The sequence below is a fragment of the Triturus cristatus genome, chromosome 4_2, assembly GCF_964204655.1.
Source record: "Triturus cristatus chromosome 4_2, aTriCri1.1, whole genome shotgun sequence".
NCBI classification, from domain to species: Eukaryota; Metazoa; Chordata; class Amphibia; order Caudata; family Salamandridae; genus Triturus; species Triturus cristatus.
Window position 1 is genome coordinate 918,979,067 of NC_140586.1, and position 14,217 is coordinate 918,993,283.

General features: G+C 47.2%; 1 protein-coding gene across 1 annotated transcript in view; it reads right to left on the reverse strand.

Annotated features, from left to right (window-relative positions):
* The window catches only part of LOC146835403 (uncharacterized), a 213,841-nt gene that overhangs the window by 14,205 nt on the left and 185,419 nt on the right, over positions 1–14,217 (reverse strand). The window contains exon 10 of the mRNA XM_085602976.1: positions 7,454–7,557. Coding sequence (XP_085459102.1) covers positions 7,454–7,557 — 104 coding nt within the window. The remainder of the gene's footprint in view (positions 1–7,453; positions 7,558–14,217) is intronic.

Here is a 14,217-nt window from a genome sequence, read left to right on the forward strand (position 1 = left end):
TGAACGCCAAAAGACAATAAAAAAAATCAGGGGTAGGAACAATTTATCCTAAAAGAAACAATGTAAAGAGAAAATGATTCAGGGATGGGGCAAGCACAAGACCAGGAGTAAAGCCATCGAATAAGAACCAGGGAACAAAGATAGACAAGAAAGTCATCTAATCATGAGCAAGAAGCTGACCCAGAGCCAACTTTATGTATATTGTATAGTAGACAATAGGTCTTCGACAACAGACAGCTAAATCCGCCGGTATGCAAGAATAAATGATGCCACAGCACACCTCCAGTGAACATGCATGATTGGCAGAAAGGTGCAGGGGTATGGCAGCACACGTTCCAAGGCCATGCAGTGATCTTTCATCACAGCCGGCCCTTCCACACAATGTGATTCAAATCTAGCAATGGTCATCAAGGTATGATCAGAGAGGGTAGTGACAGTGAACTATGACCAGAGCTGGCAGTATTGAACTCACAGAATCTGAGGTTCATATCAGAAAGCAGGGAGGGGGTATGCTCAGCGAACACCCCTTGTTGAATGAAGAATGTTGTGCTACAACTTAGTATGCATGGCTGGAATGTGACTGTTGGAATGTAAAATGTAAAGCCACCACTTAGAATATGTGGCCAGAAAGTGACCATTGGAAATGTAAAATGTTATGCATTTACTTAGAATATTTGCTAACAAATGAAATGTTGAGATGATCAGTGCAATCAGATGTGGTTCAATAGTGAATCCTTTTTAGGTCTCGCCTATGCAGCGTGCATGCGCTGCATGCGCTGCATAGGAAAAAGACCTTTTAGAATCAAATGGCTTTTCGCCCTAAAAACGTGCACGCGTTGCATTGCTTTCAATGGCAACGCATGCACGTTTGGCGATTCCCTTGCGGGAGCCAGCTTTGGCGCAAGTGTTAGCAATTATCGCTCCGGGTGCTGCTCGCTCCTGCAAGGGAAACGCTTTCACTTTTGCAGCGCTTGTTTAATTTGTTTTAACGCACAGAGCTGAGAAAGCTGACTTTTACTTCCCCTGAGGTTTTTTGTGCGTCCAGCTGCAGTTCGAGTGCACATTCTGGAAGTCCTTTCATTCATGGTTGTTCTCCAATTAAAAGCTTTTTCCCGGTCAGACGTATGGCATGTCGCGGATCTGTAAAGTATCACACTAATATTTGCGTGCCTTCAGCACTTTGCTATCATGAAGATGCAGATAAGGAGAACTCTTCACCTGGAAAGCCTCGGTCACCTGGTCCTGGAGCAGACGTGCAGCATTTGCATAATGAAAACGATTTTAATTGTCAGGGACAGCAGGGGATGGAAACCCAGCATTCAGGTAATTTTTGATTCATTCTTAGATTCATTAACTTTTACTTGTGTGCTTAGTAAAGAAGCCTATAAATACATTTAAAAAAAAGTTTTTCAAAAAGGTGTGTATAGAGAAGCCCCATATAAAAGGTTTGGACGCCTCCAGTAAGAGGGAACTTGCACTGTCTCCGATGAGTAGATTGACTGACTATCATGCATATTTTATCATAAGTCGCCTCTGAGGACAACCAACTTTGCTTGGTATGTTCCTCTCAGAGTGCCGAAATTCGCTTGGTCCAGCTGCACGAACCCCTTACAAGAACCGTATGCATGGTGGATAGGGAGTTATGTCAAACTCCCTTCCTTTACATATGCCTGCTGCGTTATCTTGTAGAGGTTTGGAAAACTGCTCTAGACCTGGTTATATTCTCAATCTGTACTGACGCAGTCACTGTGCGTCGTTAGCAGCTCAATCGTAGAGATATGGATGTGTGCACTATAAATACAGTAACAAGCGTAATTATGGAATAACAAGTGCCCTAAGAAGCGTAATTATGGAATATTTAAGAGCAGCGGCGTGTATAACTAAGGGCTTTGTCTAATACTATTCTCACACACAGGATAACGTGAATCCCTCCATTAAAAGCAATATATGAACCGTAATGTTAATTTTTAAAGCAACATTAACTGTGTACGTAGGGCTGTCATTTGTGCAGGCAGCTCCAGTTTGCCGACCCTTAGATGTATTTTATATGGGTTGGATGCATGGCATGTATGTTTACTATTTTCTTTGCAAAACCTGAAAATCAACTTAAACATTCATGTTCAGGAAAATGATGTAGCTTCCAAATACAAAATGGCCACCACATTCGCACGGATTTTGTATAATTAGTGAGTTTATTAGCAACTGAATGCTGCTTCTTTTCACATTTCTTTGTGCACATTTTCCACGCCCCTACGTACCCGTCTTACCCCACCCCTATCCCTTTGCCTAGAACAGCTCATACGGGGGCGTAATATCAAGGGGCCACGATAAAATTATCGCCGCTTTAACGTCCGTTTTCGGGCAATAAAGTGGCGATAATTTTATTGCATTATCGTCAAGGACACGGTAGCGTGTGATTCCTTGACTTAGCGCCCGTTTTTCACACGCCTTGCATCGATAATGAGATGCAAAGGAGGCGTGGCTGTGAAAACAACATGGGATAATATCGTGAAGGCAGCTTTGCGATATTATCAAGGAGGGGTAGCGATATTTGAAATCGTGTTAAGTATGCCTTAAGGCAGGAATTTAACATCTGTTAAATTCCTGACTAAGGCATACCTAACATGGGAGGTGGATTGTGTGGCTAAGGCCACAGGCCCTATCATCAAGGATATCGCCGTTTTCCAACGGTTTGTTCTTTAAATGATTGTTTTTTTGATAATATACTAAATGTTTGCAGTTATTGCACCCAAACCCCCACACTCCATCAGGCATGGCCAAACAAAGGGGCATATCAGCAACAACCGGCGATAATTATCACTAAGCGTACTTAGCGCTAGGATAATTATCGCCGGCTAGCGTGGATTTTTATCGCTGAGATAGCATGCTATTGGCAACGCTTATCTCAAGAGCGATAAAAATCCTCACGCTAACTGTCTAACGTGAGATTATCGCTGGAAACCCAGTGATAATCCCACGAAGTTTGGCGATAGCTTGCTGATAGGGCCGTGCATACTTAGCCATGATATCCACCTTCCATAGGATATCATGGCTAAATCAGTCCTGAAGCAGGCGTAAGGAAAGTAGCGATAACAGGGGTTATCTCTACTTTTTTTGCCGCTATGCTTCATAGCGTGGGGCTTGATGATAGGAGAAATGTCGCTTAGCGACGTTTCTCCAGTCATGTCAGGTCAGGAACGCCCACTTTGCATCTCATTAGAGATGCAAAGCTGGGCATTAGAAATCCCGACGCTAAAGCAAGGTTTCACGCGATAGCGTGGCCTTGCTATTTAGGCGATAAAATTATCGCCGCTTTTTGCCCGAAAACGGATGCAAAAGCGGCGATAATTTTATATCGCCTCGTTGCTGATATGCCTCCTTGATGTAGAGCCCGTTTTTTCACAGCCTCGCCTTGCATCGCTAATGAGATGCAAAGAAGGCGTGGATGTGAAAACAACACATGTTAATATCGTGAAGGCAGCTTTGTGATATTAACAAGGAGGTGCAGCGATAAAAAAAATCGCGCTACCTCAGCCTTAAGGCATACATTTAATGGGAGATGGATTATGCTGATAGGACCACAGGGTCCTATCAGCAATGTTATTGCTGTTTTCAATGGAACATCACTGGAAAACCAGCGATGGTCCATTGAAAACACCACTAATGCTGAAATATTAGCGCCATAGCGCTATGCGTTGTAAATATAGCGTTATCATGGCGATAATATTCAGCGATAGCCGGCGATAATATTTCTATCGCTATGTACGGCCAGCGATAATTATCGTTGGCGGTAGATAATATGCCCCTTAAATGTTTACTCCTCTCAGCTGAGTTTTATGTAGTGGCCCTGCAGGGAAGCACAAGGGTTGTTTTCTGCCATCTATATCTTGCCTACAAAAACATGGAGAGAGGTTAGGAAATAGGCGGGTGAATGAATGTTCTTCTCTTCTTGCAGCGCTTGCTGTAAGCTCATACCATGGGCGCTATAGCTGCTTTCAAAATTAATTTCACATAAACACAGACTGCACCCTCCTCCAACCAAGAAAACCCCTGCTAACTGACACCCCAACAGTTGCCACCTACTGCTTCATTCAGGAAAAATTCAGCGGGTCCCTGCAGAACATTTCCTCCATAGAGACGGGCCAGACCCTGCCACTGAGTGCGCTGACGCTGTTCGTTTTGTTTGCGGCGAACCTGCAAATTACGCAAGATTCTTTGGAAGTATCGATTTACGCAACGGCAGCCAGTGAGCTTGTAAATGAGGAACGCCAAGGTGTAAAGGTTTGATTAAAAGCTAATGACGGAAAGGGAGCTGGCCCTCTCCTGTCTTTGTGCTGTTTTGCAGTGAAATGAGCTCAGCTGTCACTAGTGACTGGGAGGCAGGCATGCAGTGATGTACTTTCGACACCATTATCTCTCGCCGTGTGTGGTCTCAAAAGAGAGCCATGCGTGCCTTCAAAACTTTAATTCGGCTCTGTCGGACAGAGGCATATTTGATACGCGCCCTCCTCCCGGATTCCAGTTTGAGGCTCTTCCGGCCTACCATCTGTCTGAATCTGCCTGGCTTGGCATCCGTAGACGGCTAATGCTTTCAGATTGGCTTTGTAGCATCGTCTGAACAAAGCGCGCCTTTTCCCTCCTTCATGCGCAGGAAGCAGTCCTTGAAATGCCGCCGACCGCGGCCCCCGCAGGGGGCCACTACAGCGGTCGTCGCTCTAGTGCCGCCGGGGCACCGGTCACCCCTCCCCACCCCCTCCCAAGGGGAGGGGGAGGGGACGCCAACCGGTGTCCCCCTCTCCTCGTGCTGGCCGGATATGACGCACAAGCGCGTCCCTTTCTGGCCCCTGTGGGGAAGGGGAGGCTAATTAGCCTTCCCCCACCCTCCTGGCGGCCTCTTTGTCGCCCACCACGCCGCATCCCTCCCTACCGCTTACCCGGCGTAGGGGTCGGGTGGGGGGGTTTTCAGAGCGTTGTAATGTTTCTTTTTTCGTTGCAGGCGGAGTTACAGGGCGATCTGGAAGCAGGCCGGTACAAAGGGTACCTCTGCGCGGCACCATAGGGGGTGCCTGAGCCAAAACCGAGGAGCCTCAGGGGAGGGTCCCAGAAGCCGTGTCGGCACCCCACTAGTCCTGCGGGCGGTTGTGGGCCTGAACAACCGGGGGATTGCTATGCAAAGCTCCGCCCCGAGAGGGGGGGCGTGAGTAGAAGTTACCAACGGCACGTGATCCTAGAAAAGAATCACCTGGATGGCAGCAAAGACCGGGTTTGCTCCCGCGCTGCCCGGCTCATCAGGCGGGCAGGCGGCCCAGTTGGTTGCCTGCCCTTGGATCGCCCGTAAAATAACCCACCCATTACATATTGTAATATGTAACAAACCTGCAGCAAATTTTACCCAACTCAACAGTCTGTCTGTGTGTTATTTGGTTATACATTTTGGGGGAGGGAGGACAGAGGGGTGCCTCTGGCGGTACTATGTTGATTGTTGTGGGTTACGGAGGCTCACAAGGTGTCCTCCATCTTGGTCTTGGAGGCCAGGGGCTGCTGGCACATCTGTGGAGAGTCGGAATGGGTGTGAATCCGGGCAAACACCATAGTGCGCCCTAGCCTAGAGACCGACCCTTGCCCTGGCTCACTCATGCCAACAAGCAAGTGGGAAAATCCATGCGCTAAAAAGCGAGCTGGTGTTTGCAAACCGACTTGCATGATTGTACTAAGGGATTTTTAAAAGAAAAATCTTGCTATTTTTAACTACTAAATTAGAATCTCCCTTGACAGTGATGAGTGCTGGCCAGGGGAAAACTGTTTTTGGGTAACGAGGTCTGAAATTATTTCAAATGCATCGAGTTCTTCTACATACGGGTCTGGATATAGAAAGAAACACAAATGGCAGGAGAAAAGCAAACTAGCATTGGCACAGCGGCAGCCAATAGGTCTCGCTTTTGGGACCCTATAAGTATTTAGTTATTCAGCACAATATCCTTACTGCAACAACATCACCTGTTGCATGGCTAAACGGGAAGCGGCGTTTACTTAGCATGCGTTAGTACGCATGCCGTTACTACGCGGTCGTTAGTACGACCGCGTTGTTACTTAGCATACCTTTACTTCGCAATTCGGAACTACGAATTGCAGTAAGGGGGGGAAGGTGTTGGATTTAAAATCCAACACCTTCCCTAGTGTCCGCATAGACTGGAGTTGGAATAGTAAATTATACTATTCCAACATCCAGCACCCCCTTACTGCAATTCGTAGTTCCGAATTGCGAAGTAAAGGTATGCTAAGTAAAAACGCGGTCGTAGTAACGACCGCGTAGTAACGGCATGCGAACTAACGGCATGCGAACAAAAGTTATATATTCGGCTAAACACTTATAAGTTCCAAAAGGCGGGACCTATTGGCTATGCCAATGCTTGTTCATGCTTATTGCTAGTGAAACATTGCAAATAGTTTAATGAAGAATTATTATTATTATTCTTAGTGTTTGGTAAAGCGTGCAGCTACCCACAATGGGTTTTCCAGTGCTATGCCTCCAAATGACCCTTTTACATAACATTATATGATACTCTGTTCAAATTAGCCAGGTTTTTTGTTGTTTTCGGAAGATAGAAAGAGACTGACAGAATCTCAGTGACTGTGGGGCTGCGTTGCATAGTTTGGACCCTTGGTAGGGGAACGCCCGGCCTCCGTGGTGCGTTCTTCTTACTCTAGGAACTGAGGAAAGGTTGGAGTTGCTCGACTGTAGGGAGCAGTGTGGTTTGTAGGGTGATACCAGGTGTCTGAAATACTGAGGGCCTGTGTTTGGGAATGTATTTAAGCACAAAGAACAAGACGTAACATATGTTACATGATCGTGTAGCTGCACCCGAGCCTCCTCTTTTCAATACACGCATTCCAGTCACAAACTCTAACTGGTGGCATAACATTCTACGTTGTAACACAGTAGGCCAGGATGAACCTAGCTGCATGGAGGAAGCATTCCTGGCAGACTGCCTCAAGAAGGATTTCTCCTCTGGGGTAGAACTCCTCCTCTTTGTTTCGGCCTCATGGATACTTTGCCTCAAACTCCACATTTACAGGCAGGTAAGCACTAATTCAAACACCAGAAAAGTCATTCCTCCCTGACAATGCACTGACAGGAGCACCCCAGCCTATGATTACAAGAACCCTGGGATATTTGCCCCTTCTCATTTTGCCTTTTGCAGTGTCACAACACAGAGTAAACAGTAGAGGTCAGGATTTGATTAATTAACATACCCAGGTGCCGGGGTATTTTGTTTTCCTTGGTTGAGTAATGTGCAAATAAGTTTTGTTGCCTTCATAAAAACAGAATCAGTGGAGAAACCTGGATTGCACCATTCTGACTTGCATTTTGAGTTACTGATCTGTTAGTAAAACAATGCATTTGTCACAGGAAGTTTCCTGTGACTGCAGGAGGCCTGGCCAGGTTACTTACCATCCACACCATGAAGGGCACAACAATGATCACCACGCTGAAGAGGACAATGAGTACGATGGCCCACCAAGGGGCATTCTCTTCCGATGAAACACCACCAACACCTGCAATTTTCAAAATAAAAATGGTGAAATAAAATGCATGAGAAATTATGTTCTTATAGGTCAGACTGCATGGTCCAATGACTCCCTTCCCTGCAAACTTGCATGAACTGTCAGCTCTCGCCTTCAGATCTTTGCTCCAGAAAGTAGAAAGCATGTGAGTGTCACACGCAGACCACTACAAATATGTACTACTACAAACCTGCAGGTGTTGGCCACAGTATCTGCTCCAGGACTCAAAGTACAAGAGTAGGCTCACACAGCTATGTTATGTTACATTATGCAGATTTGTAGAGCGCACCATCAACGGGAGGGTATCATGGCACTGAGCAGGTGTGAGTCAGGTGCAAGTTTCAGCAAGTCTCAGCAATTGCTGACCTGGACATTCAGCAGCTGAAACCACCTTTACTCAGGATACCACCAATGACAGTTATATCCTCCATAAAATCACAAAGTACCACCACTGGCAGATACACCCGACATCACTCACACATATAAATCAATCACATTAGCACCAGTGATACCCACACCCTACATAACCTACAACAATACATACAGAGAGCCAATAGGGATAAGAACACCCTACACAACCCACACACCATGCACAGTACCACTGGTAATAGTGACACTGTACATAATCTACAAATACATAAACATTCAGTAACACTGGAGATAGTGACACCCTAAACTATACACACTGTCAACAATGATACTTACACACTACTACACACATTACCACCAGGTATAGCTATAACTTGCGCAACATACACACCAGCAGTGGCCCGTGCAGGTAAGAGCAGTGGGGCTGTGTTGGGAGGGGGGGAGGGGGGGATTCGACAGACAACCACAAGGGAAAATTAAATAAATATTTAATTTTCCCTTGTCGAAATCTCCCCCCCACACGCCCCACCGGTCTTACTGCACAGGCCGCTGCTGGTACAACCATACACAGAGTCCTACCAAGTTATCTACACCCTTTACCACTCACTAACACATATCTATGTTCTGAAATATATTGAGGAAAGGACTCTTTTTGTATGACCACCTCCTTCTTAGTGTTTGGACTGATGCTCCTGCTTTTTTGACTCTGAAGTGCACGGGGTCCTGCTGACCAGGCCTCAGTGTATGTGCTCTGACCCCTCAAAATATATGTAATTGTAGCTGTAATTGTATTTATATAGTGCTTACTACCCCTGAAGAGGCATTGATGCGCTTTACGCTGGGTAGAATAATCCCTCCAAAAGTCAACGTAGAGGATAGGGTAGTGTGATTGGTTATTGTTAGTTACTGGGATTAGTCTTGTGTGCCCTGGAGACCTTTCCATGCATTCATCCCAGTCTCTTTGTGATAGGTTACATTCATAGGAGTTAGGTGTTATCTAAAGTGGTGGAGCAGGGCGTACATGAGTTCACGCAGGTGATCGGCGGGGTGAGTAGATGAGTTTGAAGAGATGAGGTAGCCTTTCAATGAAGGAGATGTTGTGATCTTTGATATGAGATGTGACCAGGTTTCAGAAATACAATCATAGAGATTAAGGCCAACATGCATGTGAGAAGGTTGTGCTCAGAGAGAGGAGACATGCAGAGGACAGATGGTAAGGAGAGGGACATTTGAAAGAAAAGAGGAGAAGTGACAATCTGATGATTTAATTGAAGATCAGTTTTCATGCTGGATTTAAAAATATTCAGGTTGATTTTGAGATAGCATGCAATTGGGCAATGCAGAACAAAGAATCAGCATAATGGTATGCAAAGATTATGATATATTATGCACTTCTGATTCTAGAATCAGGCAAACAGTCTCTGTACTGTGTGGTTTCTGCTAGACCGCTGCTGGAGCAAAGTCAGCTGTTCAGCACAGGAGTCGCAAAGCATAAAGTAATACTAGGAACTATCATGAGGCTTAGGTTGTGCTTGAGGGAGACAGTGACCTCATGATCATAGCAATGTGAGACATGATATGGGCAAACAGTGCAGACTTTGGAAAGGAGATTCTGCAAGTGCTGGAGTGGACGTCTGGTGATGTTTATCCTCAAGTGTCGGTCACGGTATTAATTATCAGAAGCAAAGGAGGATCCCTTTGGATGCCCCCAGGTTGCCGCATGGACGACTTCCCTGGACAGAAGATGTGTATTGCCTTTATTACTGATGCTGGAGGGAGGAGCTCCAGACACCTAGGGGAGGCCATTGTGCCTGAGTTCCCTTTAGAAATGAAATGAAGACGTTGAAGCAAGAGGCTGCTGATTCAGCTTCTGTAAACACTGCCCTTTGGTGAATGGTAGGGGGCGGGTTGGACTGCAGACTCGGTTGTACAAGGTGAGAGTCATCCCTTTAGGTAAGTCCGGCCTTTTGTGTTTCTTGGCTGGTAGTCTATTTGGCTAACATGGGGTCACACTAGGCCAAGAGCTAAGTGCTAATAGGACAACCAAATATAGTACATAGAGGTGTCAAATGAAGTGTTGCATTAAACCTGACATCCTGATGAAGTAAGATTAAAAGAAACTTTAAAAATAAAGGTGACTTTCTTGCAGCAAAGTTCTAGTAGCCATTTCTGATTTATTACACCCACCTGAGACAGCCTGTTGCCCTGCTGCCAGGTGGTGTAATTTGCTCCCAGGAATGGGGAACAAAAGGACTGTTGGTGGAGGAAGTGTGACCTCCAACAGGATGGCCAGAGGCCTGTGGGCACAAATGGCCAATCTTTAAAGGGCCAGGGCCTCTGATAAGCAAATGTGAGTCACGCAGTAGCCTGGCCTTCCCTCTGTGTAGGCAGGCAGACTGGCATTTCATCCAGAGGGGGAAAACCCGTTGCAGAACTGGTTTTCGAGGGGAAGTTGCTCATTATAATGGACAAACCTCAGGGTTGTGCCCATAACTCTGACCCAGGTAAGAAGGGTCCTAACATCTTGGATTTGGCCTCACATATGCACTGTGGGTTTGTTTAATGCCAACCCCACAGGAAGTGATTGCCCAGTAGAATTTAGCAAAAATCGAAATTTCATAAAAGTGGCACACCTGGCTTCTAGCCTACAAATGCTACTAGACTTGGAATAAAATAGAAGGACTGCACCTGCTGAACCTGTGGACATCAGGAAGAAAGGCTGCACCAGAGAAGACTGCACATGCTGAACCAAGATGTTACTTATGCTGTTGAACCTGTGGAGATTGACCCCAAGGACGGACCTACGCCCACTTCTGCCAAGGACCGGTAAACAGACTCAAAGGGCTAGTTGGCTAGATTCCTGTTAAGCCTGTGGAACCTAAAAAGCTGAAGAAGCCATGCATCTGCACAGTGCCCATCTGACCAGTGCCACTGGACTTGTCCTGGACTCCTCTGGTGTAGCTCATGAGATCGAGTCCTAGCCCCCAAGAGCAGCCTCCTAGTGTCTGGACACTTGGCTGGTGCTAGATTGTACTCTTTCTACCCACAGAACTGGAACTTGTGAGCCTAATGCAAAGGGTAATGTTTTTTGGACACAGATTCCCCGACTCATACACTAATGCTACATACCGGTTTGCAGGTAGCCTCAAAAGTCGTCAAGAAGCAAGGCTTTCACCAGCCCGCTGGGCTTCGCCTGTCCGCCGACATCTGCACTAACAACGAAGTCAAGCTGCAGAGGACCCTGCGTGTCATATGTACCCCATAGCCGCACAGTTCTATAGCCCTTACTGGCACAAATCCACGCAGCGTACCACCAGTGATACCTACCAGTTACCGCTTTAGTACAATACATGATACCACCCGTGATAGTGACGCCCCCACCCGCATAGTACCATGCATGATACCGGCAGACGTATCTTTAATGTCTTACTGTATAATACCACACTGTACCACGGTTAGCTAGAACTCCTATGCTCGTAATCCCACAAGAAACACACACAGTATGACCTGCATAATACCACCCTTGGTATCTAACTGTCCTACTGCCACCATACTGCGACCAGCAGCGATATGTCTACATCCAACGCCTGCCGTGACATAGTGCGCACTGAGGGGAACACCGACAGGCTGTCCCCTGCCGTGACACCAGAGCTCCTGGGACATCACCTGGCAGACCTTTCTGCCTGCAGTGTCCACTGCCATGCCCAACTACTGAGGATTGCCGAAGTTATGGAAGTTTCCAGATGACTGGGCTAAGCAAGGCATGGCTTGGGCAATCTGAGAGAACTGGCGCCTGTTGTAGCCAGCTGGGCACGGAGGACACCCTGGCACAAATGCTTGAGTCTCCAGGGCGTGGTCTACCCAGTTAATGGAGGATATCAGGACAGCTCAAAGAGGACAAAGGCAGTGAGGCCAGAGGGGCTCATGCGGACCCCTAAGCGCAATACAGAAAGGCTGGTTACACCTCTGGCACCGTGGGGTCGGTCTTGGACCATGCCGGTCCTTCCTTGAACAAACCTGGGCCAAGGGGCATCAGAGTCTGCCAGTCATATCCTGAACCCACCTCTCGTGTACGCCCACTGTGGGCGATGGGCCCTTCCATGGTTCTTCCATGGGTAAGGCTGAATGCATGGGCACAAGGTTCTGCTAGCCAATCCTGAGCCTCCTCTAGGACACACCCACTGAGGGAGATGGGTCCTTCCATGGATAAACCTTATTGCACGGGCATTGGGGTCTGAACCCACCTCTGGAGTATCTGTAGTAAGGGTGGTGGAGGTCCTTCCCTTGGGACATGACTGAATGCATGGGCATCAGGGTCTGCTAGCCAATCCTGAGCCTCCTCTAGGACACACCCACAGAGGGAGAGAGGTCCTTCAATGGTTCTTTCATGGATGGTAAGGCTGAACCCATGGACACAAGGTTCTGCTAGCCAATCCTGCGCCTCCTCTAGGACACACCCACTCACTGAGGGAGAGAGGTCCTTCAATGGTTCTTTCATGGTAAGGCTGAATGCATGGGCACAAGGTTCTGCTAGCCAATCCTGCGCCTCCTCTAGGACACACCCACTGAGGGAGATGGGTCCTTCCATGGATAAACCTTATTGCAAGGGCATTGGGGTCTGAACCCACCTCTGGAGTATCTGTAGTAATGGTGGTGGGACATGACTGAACCCATGGGCATCAAGGTCTGCTAGTTAATCCTGTGCCTTCTCTTGGACACACCCACTGAGGGTGGTGGGAGGGGGATCCTCCGATCACCCGGAGGGCCTGCCCAAACACGGGTGAACATCTTGGCAAACACTAAAGCTCGGCTCCAGAGGTGAGGAAGGAGACGTAGGCTACATGCCCTGCCTTCTTGAGCGTACTTTGCACCCTCCGTAAAGAAAGAGTGCAAGAGAACAGGGCGAGGTGCCAGGTGGCATCCTTCTGCTTTAAAGCTGGCCAGACGCTGAGAGGTCTGTGGGTTCGGGGACGACGGGGAGAGGCTCAGGGGCATGGCTGAGAGAAAATGACTTTACAACACGTCTTAGGCTGCAAATCTGGAAGACGTCATTTAAACACCACGTGCTGTCAGAAAAGGACAGAAATGCAAATCTGAAGACTACAAGTACCAGCATGCAATGGGGTCACCTTCAGAGGTCGCATCTGTGAATTGTTTGAGTGTCATCAGCCGGGTGAGACTGCAGCCAACCACTTCAAAGAGTCACTGTGTCTATATTTTTCTGGTGGGCATCTTAGAAAATAAATTGTTTATAAAGCAGCTTGGCTGCAAAACTTGAAGGGGGTGCAGTTCAGCGCTCCTGGTGAGCAGTAAATACTGAGCAGCACGTGTCATGTCAGCACTCACATTGCATATAGCTGTGATGAAACCCCTCCCCCCAGATAATTCGAGTTTAAAGACTACATGAACCAGAATGCAGTGGGGACACATTAGACGCCAATGCCTGCGAAATGTCTGAGTGTTGTCAATGTCATACAACAGTGCGACCGACCACTTCTAGAAGGTTCTAACTCCTGGCTCATATGTCCAAGCATCGTGTGCCTCTGAGCGTAAGCTGGTATTTAATTGGTGCCTTAGACAGGAGATCTTTCAGGGATATATTCTGGTTTTCTGAAAAGGCGGCGACCAGCCAGCGATGGGAGCAAAGTTCCGTATAGAAAACGTGAATTATGGATGAAACGACAGGGTGGGGAAGTTTAATAGGAAGCGTGGTTGTGATTTGCCTGTCAAACTATGAGTGACGTGGTCTGGAGGTATATGAGGCTGATATCTTACGACCGGTGACGAATGAAGCATTTCGAGTTTGCAAAGCTTTGATTATTTCGCGAGTTTCAGGTTTATAATTTTGAGTAAAGCTTGCTAATGCCCGTACGTGTGTGTTATGACGTCAAAACGAATAAAAACAACAGGAGAGATATCTCAGCAGGTATCACTTCACACCAACATCTCTCTACGGGTGTTATCTCTCTGCAGCTATCCCCTCACACTGTGACATCTCTTAAGCTGTCATCTCACACTTGGACCTCTCTGCTGGAATCCCCTTACACTGTGATCTCTCTGCAGCTGCCTCTCACACTGTGATTTCTGCTGACATCACCTCACTCTGTGATCTCTCTGAAGCTATCATCTCAAAGGCATCACTTCACACTGTGATCTCTCTGCAGCTGTCATCTCACACTGACTTCTCTGCTGGAATCCCCTCACACTGTGATATCTTTGTAGCTATCCACTCACACTGTGATCTCTCTGCAGCTATCCCCTCACACTGTGATCTCTTTGCAG